Raw genomic sequence first — 26058 nt, forward strand, 5'->3', positions numbered from 1 at the left:
TGGCAGAAATGGTCATTGTTCAGATGGTATTCGTAGCTTCAGGTTCCCAAAGGGGACTGTGGTGCTCTGGAACATTCAGGGTGGGCTTACTGGGACCAACTTACTTTAAGACTTCACTCATTGAGCATTCCTTGAAGTACCCACTGTGTGCTGGTTTTGTTCTGCACTGTATCCATCTAGGCACCTCCTAAGGCATAGTCAACATCTATATTTCTGCACAGCCACCAGCCAGCCCACCTCTGAAAAGCACCAGTACTCAACCTGAAGGTCTACAGTGTGTGTGTGTGTGTGTGTGTGTGTGTGTGTGTGTCCTAGGGAATCCTTACGTATCCCTGTAGATAAGCCAGGTTCCTCTGTTAGAAATTTCTCTTTTGCAGAGCTAAGCAACATTGCAATGACTTAACTATCTGTGTGAGTGTCCAATCAGTGTCTTTCTCACGAGCTAACTGTAAGCACCCCCACCCCGATGACTACTCTGGCTCACTGCAGGTGTCCCATAGGAGTTGAATAAAACAGGTCAATTCTCAGGTGCATCTGAGTTTTCAGAAGGAGAAAGATTTCACCTGGTAGTTTCAAACCCTCTGAGAGTGCCAACAGCTAGAGGCTCAGGCTTAATCTTAAGAGAAATAAGTAGAATCAAAGGTAAAAGGCCAAAGGCAAAAATAAGGCCATGTGTGGGAGGGGAAGAGATGTCAATCCTAAACCCACAGCTGCCAAAGGCCACAATTTTACAACACTCCGTCCACAAGAGGAATCCTTGTGCCCATTTTCTTTTAGGTTTTGACTAAGATGGCATCCTATAGCTCCTTCCTCATAACCTAATCCCCCCCCACCTCAGCTCTCCCCCTCCTAAAGAGTCATTTCTCTTTGTGAATAGCATTTGGATGGCTGGACTCTAATGAAATCCAGAATCTCATCAAAATAGGAAAGGGCACCTGACACACCACAAATCCTCCCCAAAGGGTCTTCTGCTTACACTGAAACAAAAAAGTGATTTGCAGAGAAATAGGGCAAATCGGTTACAGACTTGTTGCCACCACATTTCCTCTATAAAAAAGGGATGTAACAGTACCCACCTCAAATGGGAGAAAATTTGAGATTGTGCATGAACACTCATCACTGTGCCCAAGTTGCAGTCCCAATACTTGAAGTCTCAGTGTTAACTGTGGTAAGAACTGCAGCTACTGTAAAATTATTGAGACAAATTCCTATAACTTGTGGTATGATCAGTCAGTTTCTCCCTTTTCCTATACCTGTTTCCCTGCCCACCAAACACAGGCAGTCCAGATATCCTTGGTTGTACCAGGGGGCAGTATGGACAAAGCACTTTTCTGAGATGGGCACCCCAGAAGGAAAGGCAAGATTATGGTCATTCATTTGTTGTTGTTAATTGAATATTAGACTCTTGTGAAGGCTGGGCAGATGTCAGAAGATGTAGCCAAGGTCCTTGGCATTAGCTCTCCTTGTCTCAATGCAGTATTGACAGAAGGTCCTTTTGGATTGAATGACAGTGGGGCAGAGGAGGTTAAGGAAAGTATCAAGAAAGAAAGGCATCCATTGAGTAGAGTACAGAAGGGGCTGGCCAGTTAAGAAGAGTCTTGGGTCCCCTCAGACTTCTTGTTTTGAGCCCTGCCTCTTGCCTTTTCTCTGAAGCTCCATAAGGTAGACCCTGTTTCATTATGCTTGCCTCTTTCTATAAAAACCTGCTCTAAGGGAATAGCCTTATATATTTGTTTATACAAACATGTAAATGGCCATTGGGGCTTTATGCTTACTCATTTTTATAAGGGGAAACGCTTTCAGTCAAAGAAATTAATACATTGAAGTGAGTGCAGGAAACAGGGGCCTCCCCAATGACTCAGAAAACACACTGCCTACTGCATCCAGAAAACCAGTGGCTGTGGCAGGGGCGGGGGGGACCAAGCCATCTGAGTTTAGTTGAACTGACTGAACAATTTCTGAATGCTACATTCTTTTCCTGTGGAAAGTGGGCAGGAGCATGGTAGGGGAGAAGAGGACAAGGGACACAAGACAGAGCAGAAGTACACAAAGTAGGGAGGGATTATTCCCTCCAAATGTACCTCTCAGGGAAAGAAGAGTTGCCAGGGAGGAGTGCAGAGCTCTGTTTCTTCAAAGCATGACTTTGGTGTAATGGAAAGTAAGGAGCTCTGGTGGCTCAGCTCTTTGGAGTACCCTCAGCCTCCTTCCTTGGCCCCTTCTGGCTCATGACACTCCAGGTCATGGCTGGTGTGTTTTAAGAGGAGCTCATCTCCTGGGCAAATTCAGTCAACTTGTAGCCAACCTGAATACTGCCCAGGGCTCCCCATCTGCTTTGCAACCTAGGACCAAAGAATGGCCAGATTATGGATCATATTATGTTCCTGGTGAGGGGTGGAGGGTTGGGCAGAGAATCCAGGTTACCAGGAGGGTCAGAGCAGAGATAGTGAAAAGGACTGTCAGGGGGTGCCACCTGCCCTCCCTACAGGGTGGCTCCACCAGCAGCCCTCTTGGTTTAAGACAGTGTCATGACATGGTATGAAGGGTTTGGCCTCCAGCAGCCCCTAGGAAAGGGGCTCCAAAACAGAAGAAACAGAGATGGATCAGAGCCAGTTCTGGAACACAAACACCAGTATATTTGATGTGCACAAATGTGAAAAGGAAGAGACAAAGAGACCAATGAAGACAAAGCAGGCAATGGGCGCACAAACCAGTCGTGTGTCCTTCTGAAGAGCTGCCGCAGTTGGGAGACAGTCCCACCCACTTCGAAGGTGGGAGAGCCGGGACCTGCAGCTCCTCCATGTCTGGGGTGGCTTCAGGGTAGAACGTACTCTCCCTGCCTTCACCATAGCTCAAGGGCTGGACCTCTTTCCTTTCTGATTTCCCTGTGATGATGTCTGCACAGCCCAGAGCTTCATAAATATAGGTTCTCAGGAACTGACCCATTCAGTGCTGCCTCCCTAAGGAGACCCATGCAGAGAGTGAGGGACTAGGACAAGAGGATTTCATGGGCACTCCCTATGTATTATTGCTGTAAATAAGCATAGGCCATTGTGACTCACTGGCATCAGAGGGGACAGGGCATAAGGGACAGGATGCCTAGCAGACATCAGAAGCGGTTCAACCATGCAGGGCAGCACATGGCGATCTGTAACTCAGAAATGCTGCCACGTCCAGTGGAGAGAGACCCAGGACACCAGAGGTTCACAAACAGCAAGCAGACTCTTCCTGCCAGCACCCCCACTGACAGAGCTGGGGTGCCTGGGCACTAAGGGATTAGGGCCCTGAAGATACCAAAAAAAAAAAAAAAAAAAAGCAAGAGTTGAAATCAGAGCTACTCCTGGTGATTTCTGAGCCTTCAGACCCTGAACTCATGCCCTGGATCAGTGCCCGCCTTTGCTGGGGACTCTGTGCCCTATGAGGGACAATAAGAGCCACAGGGCACCTGGATGAAGCAGAAAAACAGTGCTCTGTACATGTCAGGCAGGCAGGTTTACTGTGGGGCCTCCTGTACTTGGGAGTTTGTAGGGCCCAGAGAAAAGACGGTGCCAGGGAATGCCCATGAGGCAACATCTGGAGTGGACAGACCCAATGGGCCATCCAAGGGCTTGCTCTGACTGAGAATCATGGAGGCCCTATGCTGGCAGACATCAACAAGCTGACCACAGATTCGGTCGTGGCAGGGGAGGGCAAAGGTGGGTGGTGTGGTCTAAGAGCCCACATGGGGGGCCTGGAAGGGTGTTGGGGTCCAGAAAACTGGGATATCACAGAATTAAGGGAGAAGGCCAAGGAAATAATTTCCCAGAGGGAACAGGGAAGCCAGATGATATTTTCCCTCTAGAATCCCTTCCACCTGTAGATAGAAACCTGAATCTCTGGATGCCCCAAAGCCCTGGAATTGGGGCCACAGCAAAATCAAAGGTAGGTCTGGCCCTTGCAGAATGTAGTTCATGCCTGGATTTGAGGAGCCTGGCAGGGACACAGAGGCTGGAAGGTGCCCTTCATCCTGTCCTGGACAGGGTTAACCGCAGAAAACAACCAGCCTTTTTCCCCATCTGGGATACCACTCCTGCCCATCCCCAGCCCACCAGCCCTGGCTCACACCCTGACTAGTGCTGTCTGCACAGTCTAGGTAGAGCAGCACAGCAAGGAAGAGCAGATTCTCTCCACAGGCAGTATTATCGTTTTATAATGATCCATAAAAAGGGAAAGGCAAATTTCTATCTAAGACTCCTAGTGCGTCAAGAGACCACATGCCACAGCATTGGCTGCATTCTGATGGACCTCTCCCTTCAGGGAGTGGGGACAGAGCCAGAAGTGGGCTGGAGTGAGGACTTCACCTGTCCACTGCCAGCAATGGACCTGTCACAGAGGAAGGGCGGGGGGGAGGCTGGCAACCAAGATGACAAAGCCCATGAGCATGGCAGGGCTAATACTGCTTAAGGAGTAAGCTCAAAGGGTCAGCCTTGCTGGGAGGGGTGGGAAGGGGGTAGCGCTGACCAGATTTTGCTGCAGGGCTGGGGCTATGGCAGAACCAACTGACCCCCTCCCACTAAGGATGCTCCAAAGACCCTCTCAAAGCTGAAAGGCTGTCTTCTTTTTTTCCCTCACTTATTCTCCATGGGTCTCCCAACACCGGATTCCTGCTCCTCCATCCCCTAGAAAGCTCAATTCCCCCTGACTGGCTTGAAAAGAAACTATATGCCTTTATCACAACCCTCCTCCCCTAAACTGATTTGTCTCTAGGTCCCCATTGTGGATCTGGGGTGGCCCATCTCGGCCTGTGTGTTGGGGGAGGGTATATCATTCAATTTTTGCTGGGCCACTGAGGGGAGGGGGCACAGAGAAGAGCACCGGGGCATTGCCACAGCCCACCAGACAGGTGGGGAGGTGTAACAGGGGAACTTCCCAGTCATCAGGCCAGCAGAAATAGTGGAGGGAAGGCAGCAACAGGGTGGGCAGGGTCTGTCTCAGGGTTCTATCTCTGGCAGCTGCTGTGTTGATCAGGGAGTTGGGGAGGGGGGCCGGTGGGGATGACAGACATGGATAAAGGGGCTGCTAGTGGTAAAAGCCTTGAAAATAAAAGAGAAAGGGGGGAAACGCCACCGAACACACAGGGATTGAAACCTCCAAAAGCCCAAGGTTGGTGGGAATCCAGCACCAGGGTGGGGGGGTCCCCAGAAGGCCAAGGGAGCGTCGGAGCCCTGGGGGAGGGGAGAGGAGCCAAGGGAAGGCCTCCAGCCCTGGCAGACCAGCACTACTGCCAAGCAGCCTCCTGGCCGCCCAGTCTGTCCTTAGGCTGCAGCTCAGCAGGCCCCCGGGGAGGTATTGGTTGCAAGCAAGCACCTGAATATTGCCTAATGGAACCAGCCAAAGCCCAACTTAAACCACGTGAGAGGAGAGAGGAGGCCTGGCAGCAGCCCAAAGCCTCCTCAGGCCTCCTCAGGCTTCTCATCTTCTGCCCCATTCTCAGAGTCCCTTAGCCAGGACAGGGCCTGCTGCTTCCAAAGTCACCCAGGTGGTCAAGTCGCTGCTTAGCCATAGGCCTCTGGCCGCCAGCCTCTGAGCTGGGCAGGGATCCACAGACCCTTCCCAGAGTCCCCGGGCTACCTCGACACCCGCCCCCCACACCCGGTCCCGCCCCCGGTGGACGGCGAGGGTGTGTGCCCTAAGGGGCTGAGGCCAGACCCGGGCCAGGGCTTGTGCTGTTCAGAAGACGTAACCCCACCAGCTTGGTACCTCTGTCCACCGGGTCCATGAGAGAGCCCCGGGCCCCACCCACCAGTCCCATTCAGTCTGTCTTGACGTGGCCGTTGGCCATCGCCAGGGGGCCACTGGGCTCCCCGGGCTCAGCGTCCTTGTCAAAGCGGAGGCGGAGGGTGTTGCGGATGATGAACTGCTCCATGATGAGGGACCCGCAGAACCAGGGCACGGCGTACTCCAGGGTGATGAGGCCCATGAAGTCAAAGTCGAACTGGGAATAGTCCCAGGGACAGGCGTTGAACTGGCGCAGGATGAAGCCGGTGGTGAACTCCCACAGGTAGGTCCAGAGCGTGTAGATGAGACAGCGCACCAGCAGTGGGCAGCGGCCGCGCAGGCGCAGGTACATGCGCTCCACGATGAGGATGGAGGTGCCGTAGATGAAGAGAGCCCACACGCTCGTAACCCCAGGGAACTTCCAGTTAAAGTTCACCACGAACTCCCAGGCCGCCGTGAACATCACCTCGCAGAAGTAGCCGTGGATGGCATACAGGTACCAGCGGGACAGCGCCGTCAGGGGCTCGGCAGATGCCATGGCGCCGAGTGGGGCTGGCTGCTGGGACACAAAGGAGACAGGTGAGGGAAGGAGGGACGGAGCCCTCCTCCTGCCTTCCCTCGTGCAGCTCAGGTCTCTGCCATGACCAGGCTGGAGGGGATTCCAAACCTGCCTCTACCTTTCTCTTTGGTTACCAGTCATATTCTTGACACTATTTCATGTTCATTACTTTATTCCCTATTCCTCACCTTAGCCAGGTGGGCATGAGAAATGAAAGGAAGAAAATGAAAAGTTCCACTGGCTTCCTCTGACCAGCCCTACTCAAATACTATTGGAAGGAGGTATATCCTACACTCCCTAAACTTTGTTTGGATTATCTGTGGTCAGTGGAAGAGCTGGCTGTCCTGGCCTGCCAGTCACCCCCATTTCTAGGCTACTAGCTGATTCATCTCTTCCTGCACTTCTTTTCAAACAACTCCACATCACTCATATTTCTGGGATCTTTCTAAGCAACCTATCACATTTATCTTGTGCGTGTGTGTTAGTTAACATATACATAACATGTACTGCGTTAGCCATTTTTAGGTGTACAGTTCAGTGACATTAAGTACAGTCACACTGTTGTGCAACTGTCACCATCATCCATCTCCAAAATTTTTTCATTATCCCAAACTGAAATTCCATACTCATCAAACACTCGCTTCTCACCCCCTCCCCCCCACCCTGGCAACCGTCATTCCACCTTCTGTCTCTATGAATTTTACTACTCTAGTTACCTCTTTTCAGTGGCATCATATTGTAATTGCCCTTTTAAGACTAGCTTATTTCACTGAGCATCGTGTCTGCAAGGTTCATCCATGTTGTAAGCATGTGTCAGAATGTCCTTCACTTTTTAAGGCTGAATAATATTCATTCCACTGTGATCTAGCTACCTATCTAGATATGTCACATTAAAAAAACATTTTTTATGTTTATTTTTAAGAGAGAGACAGAGCATGAGTAGGGGAGGGGCAGAGAGAGAGAGAGAGACAGAATCTGAAGCAGGCTCCAGGCTCTGAGCTGTCAGCACAGAGCTTGATGTAGGGCTTGATGCAGGGCTCAAACTCACGAGATGTGAGATGATGACCTGAGCTGAAGTCGGACGCTTAATCCACTGAGCCACCCAGGCACCCCCTATGTCACCTTTTATTTATCCATTTGTCCATGAATGGGTTGCCTCCACCTTTTGGCTATTGTGAACACTGCTGCTATGAACATGGGTATACAGATATCTGTTCTAGTCTCTGCTTTCAATTCTTTTGGATTTATATCCAGGAGTAGAATTGCTGAATCATATGGTGATTCTGTGTTTATTTTCTGAGGAATAGCCTTGCTGTTTTCCACAGCAGCCATACCATTTTACGTTCCCACCAACAGTACTCAAGGATTCCAATTTCTCCACATCCTTGCCAGCACTTGTTATTTTCTGGTTTTTTGATGATGGTCATCCTAATGGGTTGAAAGTGGAAGCTCGTTGTGGTCACATTTGTCTTTCACTGCTCCATTAAGCAGGTTTTGGTGTTGGTTCCAATGTTGAAAGGAAACCAGTGGGCTGACAGTCCTCTCTTACTTCGTATTGCCTTCCTCTTCTCTCTTCTCAACCCCACCAGTCTTTAAGGCTCCATCCTGCTTCCCTGAAGGCTGGCCCCCAGATCTCTCAGCTTTTTCCTTGCCCTCCATCAGTGACTGTCTGGATGACTCAGTTGCCTCTTTCTCCAGTGCCACCCTGTTTGCTGTTATAAGGCATATGCCCTCTGATCCAGCTAGCTAGTACACAGCTAGCTAGCTGTGTATTCCTTGAGGGAAGGGACTATTTTCCAGTCCTCTGTTCTGCAGCCTTGGCACAAGCCTCTCCAGAGCAGGCAGTCTCTAAACGATGCATGTTTGGGTGTGTGTGTGTGAGGGGGGTGAGGGGAGCAGTTCAGGGCTGCATCAGGAATGGAAAGGCAGATGATGAAAACATGCATCCCAGCTCTGTCAGCTGCCAGTGGACACCAGGCTTGACACTTCTGTCAAGGTGGGAGAGGGGACAGAGGTTAACAAGATGTATATGTAGTCTGCATGCCTGTCTGGGAATCCCAGCCTCATCTTTCAGCTAACACAGACCTAGTCACAATTAATAACCCACCTCAATACCCTCCCTTGTGGATTGCTTTGTGGTCTTCCAAGCACTTCCATTTACATTTTGTCATTGGTTTTTACAAAATTAAGATTCATATGAATGACAGGTAGTTTAACTCCTGTTTTTTAAGAGAGACAGTTGGGGCTCAGAGAGAGGTCATTTGCCCCATATCCCAGGGCCAGTAGATGGAAAGGCTAAGACTAGGATCCACATCTCCTGGTTTCTGCTTCAGCACCCATCCCCTTGCACACCACTGCCCATCTAGACATGTGCGCCTGATGGTACTCCCCTCCTCAAAAACATTCAGTGGCCCCCCATTTCCTAATGAAATGTCACAGCATTCTTGGCCTGGCATTCAAGACTCACTAGGATCTCATGCCAGCCTACTTTTTCAGCCTTATTCTCACAGGCCAACTCTCCCGGTCTTCCCTCCCCTCCTTGTAGATTCTATCCGTGTATTTCCTGTGGCCTTTCCTCTCACCTCCACAAGCACAAACCCAGCTTCCAGGTTACCTTCAGAACAAAATCTTTTTCATCCTCCCCGCCACAGTCCTCCCCTCCCCCCACTAAATAGCCATAGCACTCACTCTATCTCTCTTTGGCCCAGATGATTTCCTGTTTTATTATGTTGATAACATTCAGTCCCCATCCAGATGTTTTTCCTGTGTTCTGCACCTCTGTATCCCACTCCTTCCTGAACACTTCCACCTAAATGTCCTATAGGCACCTCAAATCCTTTCCTAAATCAGACTCATTATCTTTTCCCCAAAACTTGTCTTCCTCCTGTGACCCCAGTCTGATTAAAGGAACCACCAAGCACCCAGTTAGCAGCCAGAGGCTCTAGTGTCATGCTAACTTCCTCTGCTGCGTCTCCACTCGAACATGAGCTCCCTGAGAATAAGGACCTTGTCCGTCTGGTTCAGTACTGCATCCCCACTGCCTACAATAGTGTCTGGCACACAGCATTCAATGAAAAAAAAAAAAAGACATTTATTAATAGTTTATAATTGCTACGTAAGTCATTCCAAAACTCAGTGGCTTCAATCAACTCTCATTTGTTACTACTACTTGTGTGTCTGGGTTAGGGGATCTTGGGTGGCCTCGATCATGAGACTGCTTGTCATTTGGGGGTTCTGTCCTATCCTTGGCTGGGGTGGCTCTTATCTACTTATCTCACATCCCAGGCACGCTTTCTCATGGCAAGGGCAGAAGCACATGAACGAGCAAGCCCTGCTGCACCCATGCTTTTTTTTTTTTTTTTAATTTTTTTTTTTTTTTTTTTTTTTACTGTTTATTTATTTTTGAGAGAGAGAGAGAGACAGAGCATGAGCAAGGGAAGGGCAGAGGGAGAGACACACACAGAATCTGAAGCAGGCTCCAGGCTTCGAGCTGTCAGCACAGAGCCTGATGCGGGGCTCGAACTCACAAACTGTGAGATCGTGACCTGAGCTGAAGTCAGATGCTTAATCAACTGAGCCACCCAGGCGCCCCTGCACCCATGCTTTTCAAGACTCTGGTTAACTCATGCCCACTAACATCTTCTTGATCAAAACAAGTCACATGGCAAGGCCACCAAGTCAGCCATTACCTCCTGTCCTTTCCACCACTTAAATATCTTTGAAATCATCTCTTCCTCTTCACTCCTCTTTCTCATTGCTGCTGCTCTGCTTTAAGCTGTCACCATCTCTCACCCAGATGCCCCCAGGTGTCTTCCAGGGGGTGCCTGGAAGGTGCCTATTCCTTTCCAATCCACTCATCACACTAAGAGCATGTAGAGGGCGCCGGGGTGGCTCGGTTGGGTAAGCATCTGACTTCAGCTCAGGTCGTGATCTCACAGTTTGTGGGTTTGAGTCCCACGTCCGGCTCTGTGCTGACAGCTCAGAGCCTGGAGCCTGCTTCGGATCTGTGTCTCCCTCTCTCTCTGCCCCTCCCCCACTGGTGCTCTGTCTCTGTCTCTCAAATAAACATTAAAAATTTTTTTAAAGAGTATGTAAAAACAGCAATCTTTCTCAAACGCGAATTTGATATTTCTCCCCATGTGGGCCTATTAGTGGATCTTTACCATCTATGCAATAAGGCTCAAACCCCTAGGGATGGCTGGCAAAGCCCTTTATGAGCCACCTCTGCCTCAGATCTTGTCCTCTGGATCTTTTCATTACTGCTTTTGCTACCTGGGGTGCCTTTCCCAACTGCTACGGCCACCACCACCCCCAACCCATGGCCCATGAGCCCATAATCTTCAAGGTCCAGCTTCTCTGTGAAGATTTTCCTGAACACCTCCAATTCCAGAGCTATCTGCTGCCCTGTTTGTCCACCTCTGCACCCAGTTCACTTCTGTGACAACAGTTAGCACTATGCTTTGCTATGCACCAGTGGCCCCTTGATGAACGTTTATTATAATGTTAAGAGGAAAAAAAAGCAGGATTCAAAACTAAATAATTAATATGATTTTGATTTTGCAAAAGCCTACATACATGTAAACGTACAAAAAATTAGCCATAATCATCTCTGGAGGGTGACATCACAAGTGATTTTTATTTCCTTTTTTAAACTTCTCGTATAGTCTAAAAATTTTTTCTACCAAGTATGTATAAACTTTTACAAAAATAAAATTTAACTTAAAACTGTTTGTTGTATGAATATGTATTAATCATCTTTGTGCCTTGTATAGAGAAGATATTCAACAAACTTGCCAGACAAATGAACCTTAGGACACCTGAAGTCCTGAAAAATTAATGCAGGCTGTTCCCTCCTGAGCCATCATCACCAACAACAAACCATGCCTCACAGGTTTGAATAACATAAAGTGGTTAAGCCCAGGGGCTCTAGACTCTAACTTTCTGATTCAAACGGGCTGGTACCCTTCACCTGTGGGCTCCAGGGCACGTTACCAGACCTTTCTATAAAACGGTTTCCTTTTTCCCTCAGTTTCCTTATAGATAAAGGGAAAATAACAAGAGTACTTCCGAGGATGACTGTAAGGATGAATGAGCTAATAGACGCTACTGAACTTATAGCAAATGCTCAAGAAAGTGTGGCTGTCACTTCTGGCACAGAGATGGGCTTCCTGGTGAGCTTCTCCCACTTTGAGTGCCACCTCGTACCCAAGGCGGGACATTCTGCCCCTGTCCTCACTAGCGGTTGGGCAGCCTTCCTTGCCAAGCAGGTCAGGTTTTCACCTCCACCCAGAGCACAGCCCAGCAGCCAAGCAACCCTGTGAAACCAATAACCACACACGCAGCCCCTGAGGAAACAAAGGTTGCATAGAGGAGGGCTTGGCCAGCTTCCAGCCTCTGTGTGGCTGGGGAGGTTTAATGGAAAGGGGGGGGGGCGGCACTCAGAACTAGCCCTCTGAGGTCCAGGCTTGAAAAGCAGGGTGGAACGAAAGGGCCAGCATTCCTGGCAAGCTTCTCACACCCTCATTCTATCCTGAACCCCCAACAGGCTTTTAGACCCCTGGAGTGGGAGAGAACAGATTGAAGCTCCAGGGAAACTCACTGAGAATGAGGAGGGGCCCATGACCCCAGGCAGGGGGGCTGTGGTGGCCTGGAAACCACTTTGTCTCCCACCCAACTCAGGCCCCTCTGAACTTAGGTCTGTCCACCTGACCTGCACTGGCACCTCTGGCCCCTCTGGCCCACAGGATCCTGTTCATCCTATGCAGCATCCTGACATAACTAATGGAGTCCTCGGGTCAGCACCCCACCTTAATGTTGACTTTAAAACCCTGCTCATCTTTAGAGATAGCCAAGGTTTCCCAGTCAGTAACAACTTGTGGGGTCCAGTCACACCCCCTGGAAGCAGGTGACTTTAAAGAGCTGGACCTCCAAACCTTAGAGCAGAAGCAAGCAAGAACAAAGGAATAGCCATTAAACAGTGGAAGGAGGGCAAGATGTTGAACAGAAGAGAGGATGGAGAAGAGAGAACAGGGTGAGTCCAAGGCCTGGATTCCATTTCTGGAACCTTCCCTACCTGGAAGAACATGGGTAGGCAGAGGGGAAGCATACCTAGGCCAGGTCAGGCTGTATCTGTGGGGTTTTGCCAGAAGAACATGCCTAGTCCATGTGAGACAAAAAGGAGAAACTGGACGTCCTGGCTGGAGACAGGAGATGAGGGGGAAAGACAGAGAAAGGGGATGTGAGACAGTGTTATCAGCTGGGATGGCAGCTCACACTGTGGTGGGACAGACACTAACATTAGAAGCGGCATTGGCTTGGGTAGATTTGCAAAACTCCACTCCCCAAACCCAATGCTAATACTCATGGGAGCCATGCTTAAACTTTGAGCTGGGACAGGCTCCCTGACCCCCTGCTGGCCCAACAGACCCATATCCCTGCCCAGGCCTCCCCCCACCCGAGCCCTTTCCCCACATTCTTCCAGTACCTCCTTGCTCGGCACTGAGATCAGAGACCTGGGAAGGCCTGCATCAGGAAGAACCAGTAGCTCACTGGACATTGGCCTCTTTCTCCTGGTGACAAACACAACCATCCTGAGAACGATGACACAAAGACAGGATGGCCCAGGAAAGAAAACTCAAGGTGAAGTGAGGAGGAGAGCGTGGGCAAGGATGAAAACAAGAAGGAGAAAAGAGCTGTGGACGGTTTCACATGCAGGATATGGAGAACAACACTCATGTACAAGAGCCTTCATACTTGTTGATAAAAGGGCCTGGGAATACGGAGTTCCAGCCAAGGGCCAGAACTCAAGGTGACTTGGTAGAGCAGGGCACCATCCCCCACCCCCCCAAGGGGACAGGTGATAGATGACTTTGTGGGGAGGGGGTCAGAATCTTGCTCCCTAGGAGTATCTCACCAGCTTCCAGAACCTGCTGAGTTATTCCCTACGCAGAGAGCACAGCAAGTTGAGAGGGGCGAAGAGAATGCCACAAGTCTGAGACAGGCTGGAGGCAAAACCAGATAAGGCAACTGCCTTTGGTTTTACTCAAAACTCTCATCTTGTTCCAGGAAGCTAAGGTGCCACAACACAATGACCCTGGGAATTTCTGTCCAGAGGAGCATCTTGATAGAAAATCGGGATTCCTCTTATATGCAACCAGGCTGGGCAGGGCTTCGCCTCATTACTAGGCCTCTTTCACCTCATTTACTTCCCCATTCCTAGGCACCAAAATCGCTACAGTTCCATGTGCTGGGGAGAGACACAGCCCTTATAGGGGGCCCCTGGGAGCAAGGCAGTAGAGGCGGGGGGCGGGGGGGGGGGGACTCTGAGTCCAGCCCCCTGATAGGCTCTGTGCTGGAAGTGAGTGGAATCTATGAGGGGTGGGCAGGTGTCCTAACATCTGGGTGAAAGATGCAAGGTCTGAAACCATCCTCACCTTGCACTGTGGTAATCAAGTTGGGAGGGGTGAGGGTGGGAGGAACATATGGGCTTGCTTCAGGGCCAGAAAGGAAACAAGCAGATCTAAATACCTGTGGTCACTGGCTAGCCCAGACACCATAGAGTTCCACCCTTTCTTGCTATGGGCATCCCCCAGAAAACTCTTTGGGATGGTCTTCCTGCTACCTCCCAAGTCACAGTAATCATCAGCCACTCTTCTCAGCACTTACTAGGTATTAACTCAGATAATATTCAAGCCTATTTTATAGATGGGGCAATTGAGGAAGGGGAAGTCTTAATAAGTCTTAAGAATTACAGCTATAAAAGCCAGAGCTAGGATTCAAACCCAGCAAGTCTGGCTCCAGAGCCTTCATTCCCAATCAGCACACCGCACTGCCCTTGAAGCTGACTACAGGCTCCTCTATAGGCACCACCACTTTCTGAGTTTCTGCTTCTGGAAGACTAGGATGGTATATGGAGAGGAAACAAGAAGCAAGAGCAACATGAACCTCTAGGTAGATCATCAATGAAGCCCAGAACAGGTGTCAGAGCCATTGCAGGCTCTCGTCCTATTCTGAGAGGCCAAGTTCTGTTCTAAGGCCAAGTTCTGGCAAGATCCACACAATGATCCTCCAGGGTCATAGCGGACCCTCACAGGACCATGGTAGCAGCCACCCCTGAGGGCCTCAAGGTGTGTGCCATTCAAAGACCTTTCACCAAGACACACACTGGTCCCCGTCAGGCTACCCTGACTGCCAGCCCACCCTCATATTGGCTGGGAATCTCAGATGGCCCAGCCCTGCCGTGGACATTCAGCCAAGAGCAGTGACCAGCATCACACTGCCCAGAGAAGCCTGGTGCCTGGAGCAGCACCAGGGAGAGTGTCAGGAGCAACCATTCCACACAAAGCAGCAGGCCAAAGAGGATTTTAGAAGGCCTCAGATGCTAAGCAAATCCCAGCTGGCAGACACAGGAGGACAAGTGGGCCTGGAGAACACAGCCTGGCACAGAGGTTCGCCAGGGCTCAGGCAGTAAAGGGCACCTAGCAGTTGGGGCTCTGAGGCTGGGCATCCTGAGTGTTGCCTGCAAGGCTCTTTCCAGACCTCACTTGGCTGCTTCTGTATTGTTACTCAGATCTCAGCTCAACTGTCACCCCTGAGACCTTCTCTGGTCTCGAATCCAAAACAGCCTTCCCATCACTGACATCATCATATTTCATTCCTCCAGCACTTTCACTTTCTACTATTTTGCTACTTGTTTGTTGTCTGTCTCCTCCAACTAGAATGAATGCTCCATGAGGGCAGGGGCTCTGTCTTGTTCACTGCTGGGTTCCCAGTGCCTACAACAGTGCCTGGTGATAAGACCCACTAATACTTCTGGCATGGATGGATGAATGAATGAATGAATGAATGGGCCCACACAGGCACAGGCTCTTAAATACTGATAAGGGCAGGTGTAAACAGCTAGCAGCTCAGCCTTTCTCTTCTCCCCTTTCTTGGCAGATATAGCCTTTAAAATTTTTCAATGCTAACATTTTAAAATATCTTTATTATTTTTCCTGATTATAAAAGTAACATGTGCTCACACCTGAAATTTAAACATTATGGAAAGGAATGACCTAGAAAGTAAAAATCTTCCATCACCCCACATCTTAGAGAAAGTCACTGTTAATGGTGTGTTGTATATTCACCTGGATTACATTTAGCTTTAAAAGAAGCAAATCCATGTATCATAGAAAGAAAAGGAATTCATAATTCCACCACACTAGCAGCCATTATCACTTCTCCCTTGCAATTTTTTCTCATGTGTTTATTTTACAAGTTGCTTTAATGTACTTATTCTATAACCTGACATTTTCACTTATTATAAAATAATCATTTCCCCAGTTGTTATATTGCTTTTGTTCTCATTATTATAATGGCTATGTGATATTCCACCAGGTGGAAAACTATAATTTACTTAACTTAGGTGTTCAGAAAAGGGAGACAGAACAATTGTTTCCCACTCTCACTATTACAATGACACCACAAGAAACATCTTTTTTTATGCCTGTAACAAAAGAATTCAGCCTTTTCCTTCTCTAGGAATATATCCTAAAGAAAGATTTCTTTTTTTTTTTTTAAGTAGGCTCCATGCTGGGTGTAGAGCCTAACACAGGGCTTGAACTCACAACCCTGAGATAAAGACTTGAGCTGACCAAATGTCCATCAACTGATGAATGGATAAAGAAGATGTGGTGTAAATATACAATGGAATATTACTCAGCCATCAAAAAGAATGAAATCTTGCCATTTGCAATGATGTGGATGAAACTGGAGTGTATTATGCTAAGCAAAATAAGTCAGAGAAAGACAAATACCACGTGATTTCACTCATATGTGGAATTTAAGAAACAAAACAGATGAACATAGAGGAAGGGAAGGACAAATCAGCTAAAAACAGAGAGGAAGGCAAACCATAAGAGACTCTTAACTATCGAAAACAAACTGAGGGTTGATGGAAGTAGGCAGGTGGGGGATGGGCTAGATGGGAGATGGCTATTAAGGTGGGTACTTGTGATGAGCACTGGGTATTATATGTAAGTGATGAATCACTAAATTCTACTCCTGAAACCAATACTAAACTATATGTTAACTAACTTGAATTTAAATACAATCTTGGAAGGAAAAAAAAGATAAATAATTAATAAAAAATAATAATAATAAAGACCTGAGCTAAGATCAAGAGTTGGACACTTGACTGACTGAGTCACCCAGGCGTACCTTAAAGAAAGATTTCTTAATAACTCCAGAAATGGGATCACTGGACCAAAGGGTACAACAGTCTTAGGGATGATGGTGTAGATTGCCCTGGGGAACTCTGTGTTATGTGGGGAATAGGTCTCTGGTCTGAGTCACCGTGCTCCCACAGTGGCCTCTGTGGCCATCTCTGTGCACCCACCCCACACCCACAGTTCAGGCTTGCACTACCCTAGCTACAAATCAACTTCCTGAAAGAGCCTCCAACCATAAACTGATTTTGCAAGCCCAGGCTGAGTGAAAAATAAATGCTAGCCCTGAGTTTTAAACTCCCACCGGCACTAGAGTCAACATCTACCTACAGCTGAGAAATACCTAGTTACCTTTGCCCTCCCTGCATGCTCCTATGTGGAAGCTAAGCCTCCCGGTTCCTATATGCCAGCCCAGCAGCTCCCAATAGCCCATCCAGTCAGGAGTGTAAAAGCACTGGCTCTCCCTGCCCTGTCTTCCAGGGGACTTCCCTGCCTGCTGGTCCCTGATCCCTCACTGGGACTGTTTGCCCTATGCAGACAATAGCCTTTAGGCCAGACAGGCCTTTGGGGCTTGGGAAAGCAGCCAATTGTCTTTTTTTTTTTCTTTTAATTTTTAAGTTTATTTACTTTTGAGAGAGAGAAAGAGACAGAGCATGAGCGGGAAAGGGGCAGAGAGAGAGGGAGACCCAGAATCCAAGAAGCAGGTTCTAGGCTCTGAGCCATCAGCACAGAGCCCGGCATGGGGCTCAAACCCACGAACCGTGAGATCATGACCTGAGCCAAAGTAAGATGCTCAACCGAGACACCCAGAAGCCCCAACCAATCGTCATTTTCTAAAGCACCACTGAGGACAAGCCAGAGGTTAAGGCTGGAAAGAAAGCCCATATGAGGACAGGTGAGACTCCACAGTTGGGGGTCCCCTGCTCTCCATGCAGTTATCTGGACTTGGGAGGAGGAAAACTTCCTCCTAACAGGCCAAAAGCAGCAGAGAACTTGCTCCTCTTGACCCCTTGGTGGCCACTTTTATGGCAGCTAAGGCACCACTAATCCCTCACCTCCCAGTGCCCTGGGTGCTCTACCCAAGGCCTTGTGAACTGTTCATAGCATCGGAGCAGAATCTGGAATCCCAGATGAGGTACAGTTCTCATTGCAGAGAGGTAAAGCCCAGGGCCCAAAGCATCCACGAGCCTACAGATAAGAGAGAGAATTTGGGAAGATGTCATCTCCTATGTGCTGGGTGTCTGACATCATTTGTGTCGGCCAATCTGGGTCTGGCACAGTTTTTAGAGGCCATGTGGCTATAAGATGGCTCCAACACATGAAACGGCCTGAAACTGCTGGACATTCCCCTCCTATTCCACAACTATAGCCCTGTGACAGGCCCTTGGACAGAACACAGGCTCATAATGAGAACCTCCAGACCTGTGACCATGCTGCCGAGGCAGGGAGGGCTGATGATCCCCGGGGATCCTGTAACATACTCACTTATCACACCCTTGAGTGCACAACTCAGAACAGACATCAGGATCACTGTCCAGGAGTGTCCCAGGTTAACCTTTCTCCTGCTGCCTGGCTGGGCCTCCGTGCCATTCTCAGCAGCGTGGGCAAGCATCAGCCCCAGGGCTCAGCTGATCCTTGGCTAGTGGATGGGTGGCTTCCATGTGTCCCTGGGAATAAAAGAGGAGGGGTTCATTAGCTTCAACTGCCCCAGCTCCAACCCACCAGGCTAGTCGGAGGGGCAGCCTCAAGGTGAACGCTACAATTGCCTGGGCTCCGGGTTCAGTACCAGGCAGTCAGCCCATCCAGGCCACTGGGCCCCTGTCCTGGAACCTATTACCTCCTCTGTGCCATCCTGCTTGCTCAGGTCTGGTTAATCCAGCAATGACAGCCTGGGATGGATCCCAGGCAATTCACACTCGGGGCTAGGACTTAGGGCTTCTTGCACCATGAGTAAATGTGTGCACATTTGTAAATCTGAGAGGGGGTATAATTTTAGAATCCAGTGCCATTCTCATTTAGCTTTGAATTACACTCTCACCTTCACCCTGCAGTGGCTACATCTTTCTCAAGGGCGGTCAAGAACCCCAGACAAGTAGGGCATTTGGGGTGTCAAGCACAACTACACAGAAAAACAAGCACACCAACAAAATGTGTGCTAGACCCTCTCCCTGCAATAATCCCACCACCCTAATATTTATTTCATTCTATTATATCACTGTGATTGTTGAGGCCCTTCCTATTAACATCAATAACATAAGGGTGCCTGGGTGGCTCAGTCGGTTAAGAATCCGACTTCAGCTCAGGTCATGATCTCACGGTTTGTGGGTTCTAGCCCCACATCTGACTATGTGCTGACAGCTCAGAGCCTTGAGCCTGCTTCAGATTCTGTGTCTCCCTCGCTCTCTGCCCCTCCCCCACTAGCATTCTGTCTCTGTCTCTCAAAAACGAACTAAAAAAAAAAACCCACATTAAAAAATTAAAAAAAAAAAAAAAACCAGACTACATGCTGATACAAATCTGGCCCCTGGCCACATACATCTTTTTTTTTTTTTTTCAACGTTTATTTATTTTTGGGACAGAGAGAGACAGAGCATGAACGGGGGAGGGGCAGAGAGAGAGGGAGACACAGAATCGGAAACAGGCTCCAGGCTCTAAGCCATCAGCCCAGAGCCCGACGCGGGGCTCGAACTCCCGGACCGCGAGATCGTGACCTGGCTGAAGTCGGACGCTTAACCGACTGCGCCACCCAGGCGCCCCGCCACATACATCTTTTTAATATATACCTAAGATTTGAACATTTGATAGATATTCCGGCTTTATATGAAAGTCCTGAAGCTTCTCTGAAAACCCCTTGAGTGCAGCACCATCTGCACGAGACTAAGGACAGAAGTCAGGCGCAGCGTGGCCCTATAGCAGGACAGGGGTGGAAGCCGGGACCATTCCCCCCACGGATGGCCAAACAGTCCTCCACAGAGGCGCCACCCGAGCTGGTGCCCACAGCCAGCTTCCTCCCTGCCCATACCTCCCAGGCTCTCTGAGCTCCCTGAGCTGGCAACTTGCAAGGCAGCATGGGAGCCGAGGAGAAGTGAAAGGGCAGAATTCACTGCATGCACAGGTGCTTGTGGCCCAGAAGGCTGTGCACCCCTGGGTCACCAGCCGCTGCACCCCCCTCTCCCTGCACTGAGACAAGTGAAGGACGGAGAGCAAAATGCAGTGGGCTGCTGTGCTCCCTGGCTCCTCCCCAGCTGCTCTACATACAGAAGCCTCAACCTGCCCCACCTGTCGATCCTCCTCCCTTCTCCCAGCCAGCCTGGCACATACCCATTACCTCAAGGAAAGGGCTTTCATGGGGCATGTCCGATACCCCCTCTACCCCCAGTACCACCATGACCCGTGCCTGGGAGTTCAATCTCACCCACCAGCACTTCCCCTTCCCAGGGGAACTAAGCAGGCCACATCAACAAGCACGAGACAAAACAGAAACAGAAACCAAAGCCCACATCCTGGCAGCACAGCCTGCTGGTCGCTGCAGTCAGCCCTGGGAGCCTGCCGCTGCTGGCTGAGATGCCGCCCTGGCAGATGAAGCCGCTGCAGTCAGAAGAGGCTCCTTTCCGAGGCTGGCCTGGCACAGGACACCTCCTGCTTCCTGGTCTGAGGCTCTTCCACCAGGGAGCTGCTGGGGGCTGGACAAGGAGGCAACAGTCTAGCAGGGGTCCCACCCCTGCCTCCAAGTACACATGTTGTCCCCAGCCCCCGCTGACACTCCCTGGCCCCTCAGAGCAGGTCCCTGGTGTAGGTGGCATGAGGCTCCTTTGTGGACCACAGGGCGTGAACTAGAAGTTTTTGGAGCATGTGAATGTGTGAAGAGCCCTTATAGCAACTAATGTGGGCAGAACTTAAAACTCTTTTTCCAGTACATCATCCCTCATGATTCTCCCAAGACTCCTGCAGGGAGGGCAGGAGTTATCACCACCCACCCTACCCCACTCCCACCCCCAATCCCATTTCAGAGACGAAAACTCTCTGAATCTCAAGACATTAAGAGATTAGGCCAAATCTACACATTTGACTCAAACCCTGGTCTTTAGGCTCCAGAATCACCCCTCTCCCCATACATCATGACTTCAAGCTGCTTCCCATACGTCTGCATGCACCTGTCCCTCATTCACTATAATCTATTTAGTCTGTTCTGTAAGCCGCTTATTTGTAAGCATACAGCCCGAGTCTGTCCGTCCAGCTTCATCAACATGCCCAGGCGCTCCTCTGAGACCTGCTCCCTCCTCATTCCTTTGTGAACCCTCCTAAGCCCCCAGCTATTCCATCACTGATGTTCCCACAGGACTTTGAACATCCTTCCATTGAAACATAATGTCCCATCTTAAAGTTATTATTGTCTGTTTCCCCCTCCACATGATGAATTCCTCGAGGCCATGGAATTTCTTTTGGATGGATGGACAAGCAAGGCTGAGAAGGGCCTAGCTAAATGCTTGGGTGATTGCACCATCCAGTGTTATCAACCAAACAGTGATGTCTAGTGTTCTTCCCTAATTTTTAGGCCACCTCATCATGGAAGGGCTCTCTCCCACAAAGCACCATAAATATTGGTTTACAGCAGGATGATGTTCACTCTCCTCCCACCTCCAAGAGCCATCACCTGGACAGAGGGGTCAGGACAGACGAGTGGATGCCTTGGGTAGGGACAACAGAGAAGACATGTCACACGAGGAAGGCTAGGGAAGGAACAAAATGTCCCAGGCATCCCAGGAGAAACTGCAGGCTCCTATGTGGGCAAGGGTCCAAGCTGAGGCTCAGGTCAGAGAATAACAATGCCTATTCTGTTATTTCTACAATGTGCTGGCACTCTCAAAAGGCACATCCAGTTTTCATGCACATAGCATTCATTTCCCAAAGAGGTTTAACCAGCAGCTGCTGGCAGGAAAGTCCCTCTGCATCATTCTCTCCCCTCCACTATAACTATTTAGGGTAAGCTGGACTTGCAGGATTGAAGCTCTACTTCCCTGACCGGAACCTAAAAACCAAACCTCCCCCCACTCTCCGCCCTCTCTCCATGGCTCAGAACCTAAGACTGGAGCCAGGAAGTGGCAGGCAAATACATCCCTTTGTCCCTCTCTATCTCATCATCCCCAGATCTCCCCTCAACCCTAGGTGCCTACAAAGTAAAGAGTAAATGCCCCCCAAAACCCACCGGGGGAGCCCTCTGCTTACTCAAAGTGTCCTGGTTCTTCCCACGGGATGCAGAATTGCTTTTACTTGTCCTGTAGTAAGACCAGCTCAGAACACAAGCAGATTTGGCAACTTCTGGAGTCAGTGAGAGACTATGTGAAAGTGCAAATGCACCTGTGTCTACTCAGCTCCCTCAGGGGAAGACCCAAGCCCTTGGGCCTGACTGCCATGGAAGAGGTTGGTGTACCTGGGAAACAGGCTGCCCACACGCTCCATTTGACCCTGTCCTTCCACTCCATGCCCCCTAGTTTAGGGCTTAGAGTCTAGGTTTCTCTGCCTGCCGGACATCTCACCAATCTGTCTTCTTCCTCACTTGCAGGCTACTCTGTCCTGTCACCCTCCTCTCCTTCCTTCCTTCTCCCCAACCAGCCCCTCCTGCCTTGCCTGCCTTTCTCCATGTCCCCTTCTAAACAAACCCTGACCACCCATCCCCTACACCTTGGAAGGTGGTCTCTGGCCCTGTGCCCCTCCTCTTTCCTTCCCACCCCACCCCCTGGCCCTGGGTAGCTGCTGCCTGCTGCCTGAAAGGCTGGACAGCTGCTGGGCTCTCTAATTAGCTGCCTGGCTGCCGTCCCAGAGCAAGGCATGTGTTACAGTAAAGAGCTGCCTCACCTCCCCTTCATCAATAATCCCCTATGCAGATCCCATCAGGCAGCAGCTGAGGGGCCCTGGAATCCTGGTCACGTGAGACCAGCAAGGCTTCTCCTGTCATCTGGAAAAGGACAGTCAGTAGCCTAACAGCACCACTAAGTGACCAGGAATTTATTTATCAAGGTTCTCCCTATTACTGCCCATGTCCTTAGGGTATCCCATAGGTTACCCCACCACCTCCATACCTTTGGAGCAATGGGAACCCTGCCCTGCCCCTTAGTTGCCTCACCAGTAGAGGCAGAAAGATGCCCAGTGAGCCTTTTGGAGGATAAGTGTGAGCCCTCTGAACAGCATGACACCCAGTGGCCTGCTTTTCACAGCTTTCTATAGCCAAGCCACCCCCAGAGATTTCTAAACAACCAGAGACTTAGTCCAAGAAGTCCCGTGGAGGCTAACATGTTTATTCAAGGTGTTGTATTCCAGTGGTCAACAAATATTTATCAAGCACCTGCTGAAGGCCAGGCACTGAACTGAGTGTGAATAAGACAATGCTCTTGCCCCCTTGGAGCTCACATCTCTGTGGGGAGACAATGATTAGGCTAGCTGACATGCCGTAATGTCTGATAATATGCCACAAAGAAGGGGAGATGCCTGGTGAGGACAGAGAAACTGGATGTGGAGAGCACGTCTTAAACTTCTCTAAGGAGGTAGCATTTGGGCATAGATGAGAAAGATGCAAAGAAGCCTTTCTTTCTTTCTTTTTTTTTTTAAGTGATTTGTGTGTGTGTTTGAATGTTTATTTATTTATTTTGAGAGAGAGCGAGCTCAGGGAAGCAGCAGCAGCAGCAGCAGAGAGAGAGAGAGAGAGAGAGAAAATTCCAAGCAGGCTCCACACTCAGCATGAAGTCCAACGTGGGGCTCGACCCCACCACCATGAGATCATGACTTGAGCTGAAATCAAGGGTCAGACACCCAATTGACTAAGCTACCCAGGCTCTCTGCAAAGAAGGCTTTCAAAGAGCTTTGGGAAAAGCATTCCAGGCACAGGGAATAGTAAGTAAAAAGACCCTGAGGGAGGAGCAAGCTAAAAAACAAGTTTGAGAAACAGCAAGGCCAGAGCAATTAAAAAGTGTAATTAAGGGGTCAAACGTTCCCTGCCCCTCATTGCAAAAGTCATCTGGTGGTCCCTACAGTGCCAGCTGGGCCATGGCAAAGCCCCAGTTGCCAAGGGGACATGCCCAGTACAATTGCCTTGTGGGCAGGGGCTGGAAGGTGCAGGCCCCAGTCAGCTTTGGCAATATATTTATTAACAAATAAAAGTAAAGTTAAATCTTTTGTTGACTGATGGCCTGGATTTTCCACCTGTTTCCCATCAAAAGAATTTAAGTAAATTTACTAGGCCTTCTCTAACCTGATTATTTCACTTTAACAAGAAAGTAAATGTTCCTTTTTAACTCCACCTAGTTTGTTAAGTTTTCTGTCATCTGAAATCAAGAAAATCCTGACTAACACAAGTAATTTTCCCCCACCTGGAACATACCTTTTTGGCATGAGAATCACGTATCTGAGCACCACCTGCCCACCTCTGCCGCCATGCAGACCAATGGCTCTGCCCTGGCACACAGGAGAACTGAGAATAAGGTCAGATGCCTAGCTAGCTGCGTCCCTCTCAGCAGGATGTCTATAGTTTTGGGGGCTCCAAACCTCCCTTCTGGGTGCTGCCCAGACTTTGTCATTTCCCCTTTCACCACACATGACCCTTGCCAGCAACCTAGCGTGCCTTGACTCTCTTCCACAAACTGGATATGGGAAAACTAATAGTGCAAGAACAAGTAGTGCACAACTAGATTGTTTTTCTATAAGCTCTAGAATAGCATTGTCCAATTTGATAGCTACATGTGGCTATTTAAATTTAAATTTACTAAAAATGAATAAAATTAAAAATTGCATCCCTCCATTGTACTAGCCACATTTCCAGTGTTCAACAGCTACATGTGGCTAGTGTCTACCATATTGGACAGTGCAGATATAAAACATTTCCATCATCACACAAAGTTGTATTGAGCTGCACTGCTCTGGAGCTTATCCAGGGTGACCAGAAGGCTGCCAGACATACAGACCTAAAACTAAGCTACATTTTCTTGCTCTTGGAAAAGCTTTTCTTGTGAATAGATACCCCTGCCCTTCCTCTCTTCCTCAGGCTCAGGCCTAGTTAACCATTGTTAAGATGGGGGGGTGGGGGGAGGGTGAACCATTGTTTTATGAAAGTCTGTGTCCACTGTGACTTATATCCAAGAACCAGGAGAGGGCTCTTGCTGAATGAGGTCAGCCCCTGCGTCTCTGGCTATAACTCAGTCTAGGGGTGCTGCCTGGAGTGTTTAAAAAGTCCAGAGTGTTTATTGGGCACCTCCTGTGTGCCAGACAGCTTCCACACAGAACCCCTCACAAGTCTGGGATGGAGGCATTAACTCAGATTTACTCAGGAGGGGTTGGAAACTCAAAGAAGTTAAAGGGAAGGTCAAGTTTTTACTAGCACTTTTTTCTCTTACACCACTCAGGAGAGATGGGGATGTATGGACAGGAAATAGGGACTTCATGTACCCACAGCAATGGGCCACCAACAGTTGACAGTGGGTTCTCATGTCAGCTGCCCCTCCCAGCATATTCAAGTCCACCAGGGCCTTGGGAGAGCTGCCTCCAAGGGTCTGCCCATGAAGGCCCAGTTATTGAAAGACACCACATTGAAACCACAGGAAGGCCACAATACAGAAGACAAACCTGAGAAGGTGGTAGGGGTCGGAACACAGACATGTGGCATTTCTCCTGGGCAAAGAAGGGAGGGGCATGAGAAAATTTTGTTATAGAAAGCTATATGAACCATGAGTTCCTTACCTGTGCCTCCCCATGTCCTGGGTAAAAACTCAACATATAGTAGGGACTCAACATCCAAGTGCAGAATGAGGAAAAAGGCAAGGCGCAGGTACTCCATGAGTGAGGGAGGAGGCCCGGCCAAGACAAGACTGAACAGCAGATGCACTGGGGGAAACACAGGAATGAGATGTACTGAAGGAGCTGTGACAGTTGCTGTCTGCTCTACATGTGACCCAATCTGAATGTCCCCTTCATTTAAATAATGGCCCAGAGGAAAGGACAGCATACACCCGGCTGGGTCCTGACTGCAGCCAGGCACTTCCACCATGAGCGTAAGCCCTGCAGCCCTGGCCCTCCACTCAGCCTCTCGCTGGACAGCTCCATCTACTGTGAAAGCACTGAGCCTTGCAGCATGTTCAAAATATGGCTCCAAACAGCACTTAGGCAAGAGTAATTAAAGGGATGTTATCGCAGTCAGTCTCTCATTAGCCACATAATTAGACTGCTGAAAATAATTAACATTCCTTTTGACAAAGGAAACAGAGGGCCCATTACATTCATTAGGACAACCTCAAACTAGCCTGAGGAAGGCTGAGAAGAGAACTCATCACCTCCCACCTCTGCACAGGACAGAGTCAGCATCAGGTAACACAGACCTGGTGATGAGTCCTGGCTGAGGCCTGGATGCCCCAACGTATGTGTTACAGATAAAAAGTAACACCCACACATATTCAGAGAAGAAAGACTTGAAGGAAATGCATGACTATATCACTATGGCAGGACCAGGGGAATATACCTGCCACCCCCAAGGCCCCAGAAAATGGCAGAAGAGAC

At 49.4% G+C, this 26058-nt stretch overlaps 1 protein-coding gene across 16 annotated transcripts in view; it reads right to left on the reverse strand.

Moving 5' to 3' along the window:
- Positions 1-2610: 2610 nt before the first annotated feature.
- Positions 2611-26058, reverse strand: part of TMEM229B (transmembrane protein 229B) — a 40324-nt gene continuing 16876 nt past the window's right edge. For 6 of the 16 annotated variants that reach the window (XM_019833161.3, XM_023255781.2, XM_006932930.5 and 3 more), the window contains exons 2-4: positions 18004-18185; positions 17574-17706; positions 2611-6310 (exon numbers count right to left, since the gene is read on the reverse strand). In XM_019833161.3, coding sequence (XP_019688720.1) covers positions 5789-6310; positions 17574-17666 — 615 coding nt within the window. In that variant the 5' untranslated portion in view covers positions 17667-17706; positions 18004-18185 and the 3' untranslated portion in view covers positions 2611-5788. Of the gene's footprint in view, positions 6314-7606; positions 8302-12421; positions 12511-12797; positions 12883-17573; positions 17707-18003; positions 18186-19846; positions 19969-26058 lie in introns of those variants that run through there. The other 10 variants (XR_006599715.1, XM_019833166.3, XM_019833164.3 and 7 more) reach the window with 10 other exon arrangements.

This window comes from Felis catus, chromosome B3, assembly GCF_018350175.1.
Source record: "Felis catus isolate Fca126 chromosome B3, F.catus_Fca126_mat1.0, whole genome shotgun sequence".
Classification (NCBI taxonomy): domain Eukaryota; kingdom Metazoa; phylum Chordata; class Mammalia; order Carnivora; family Felidae; genus Felis; species Felis catus.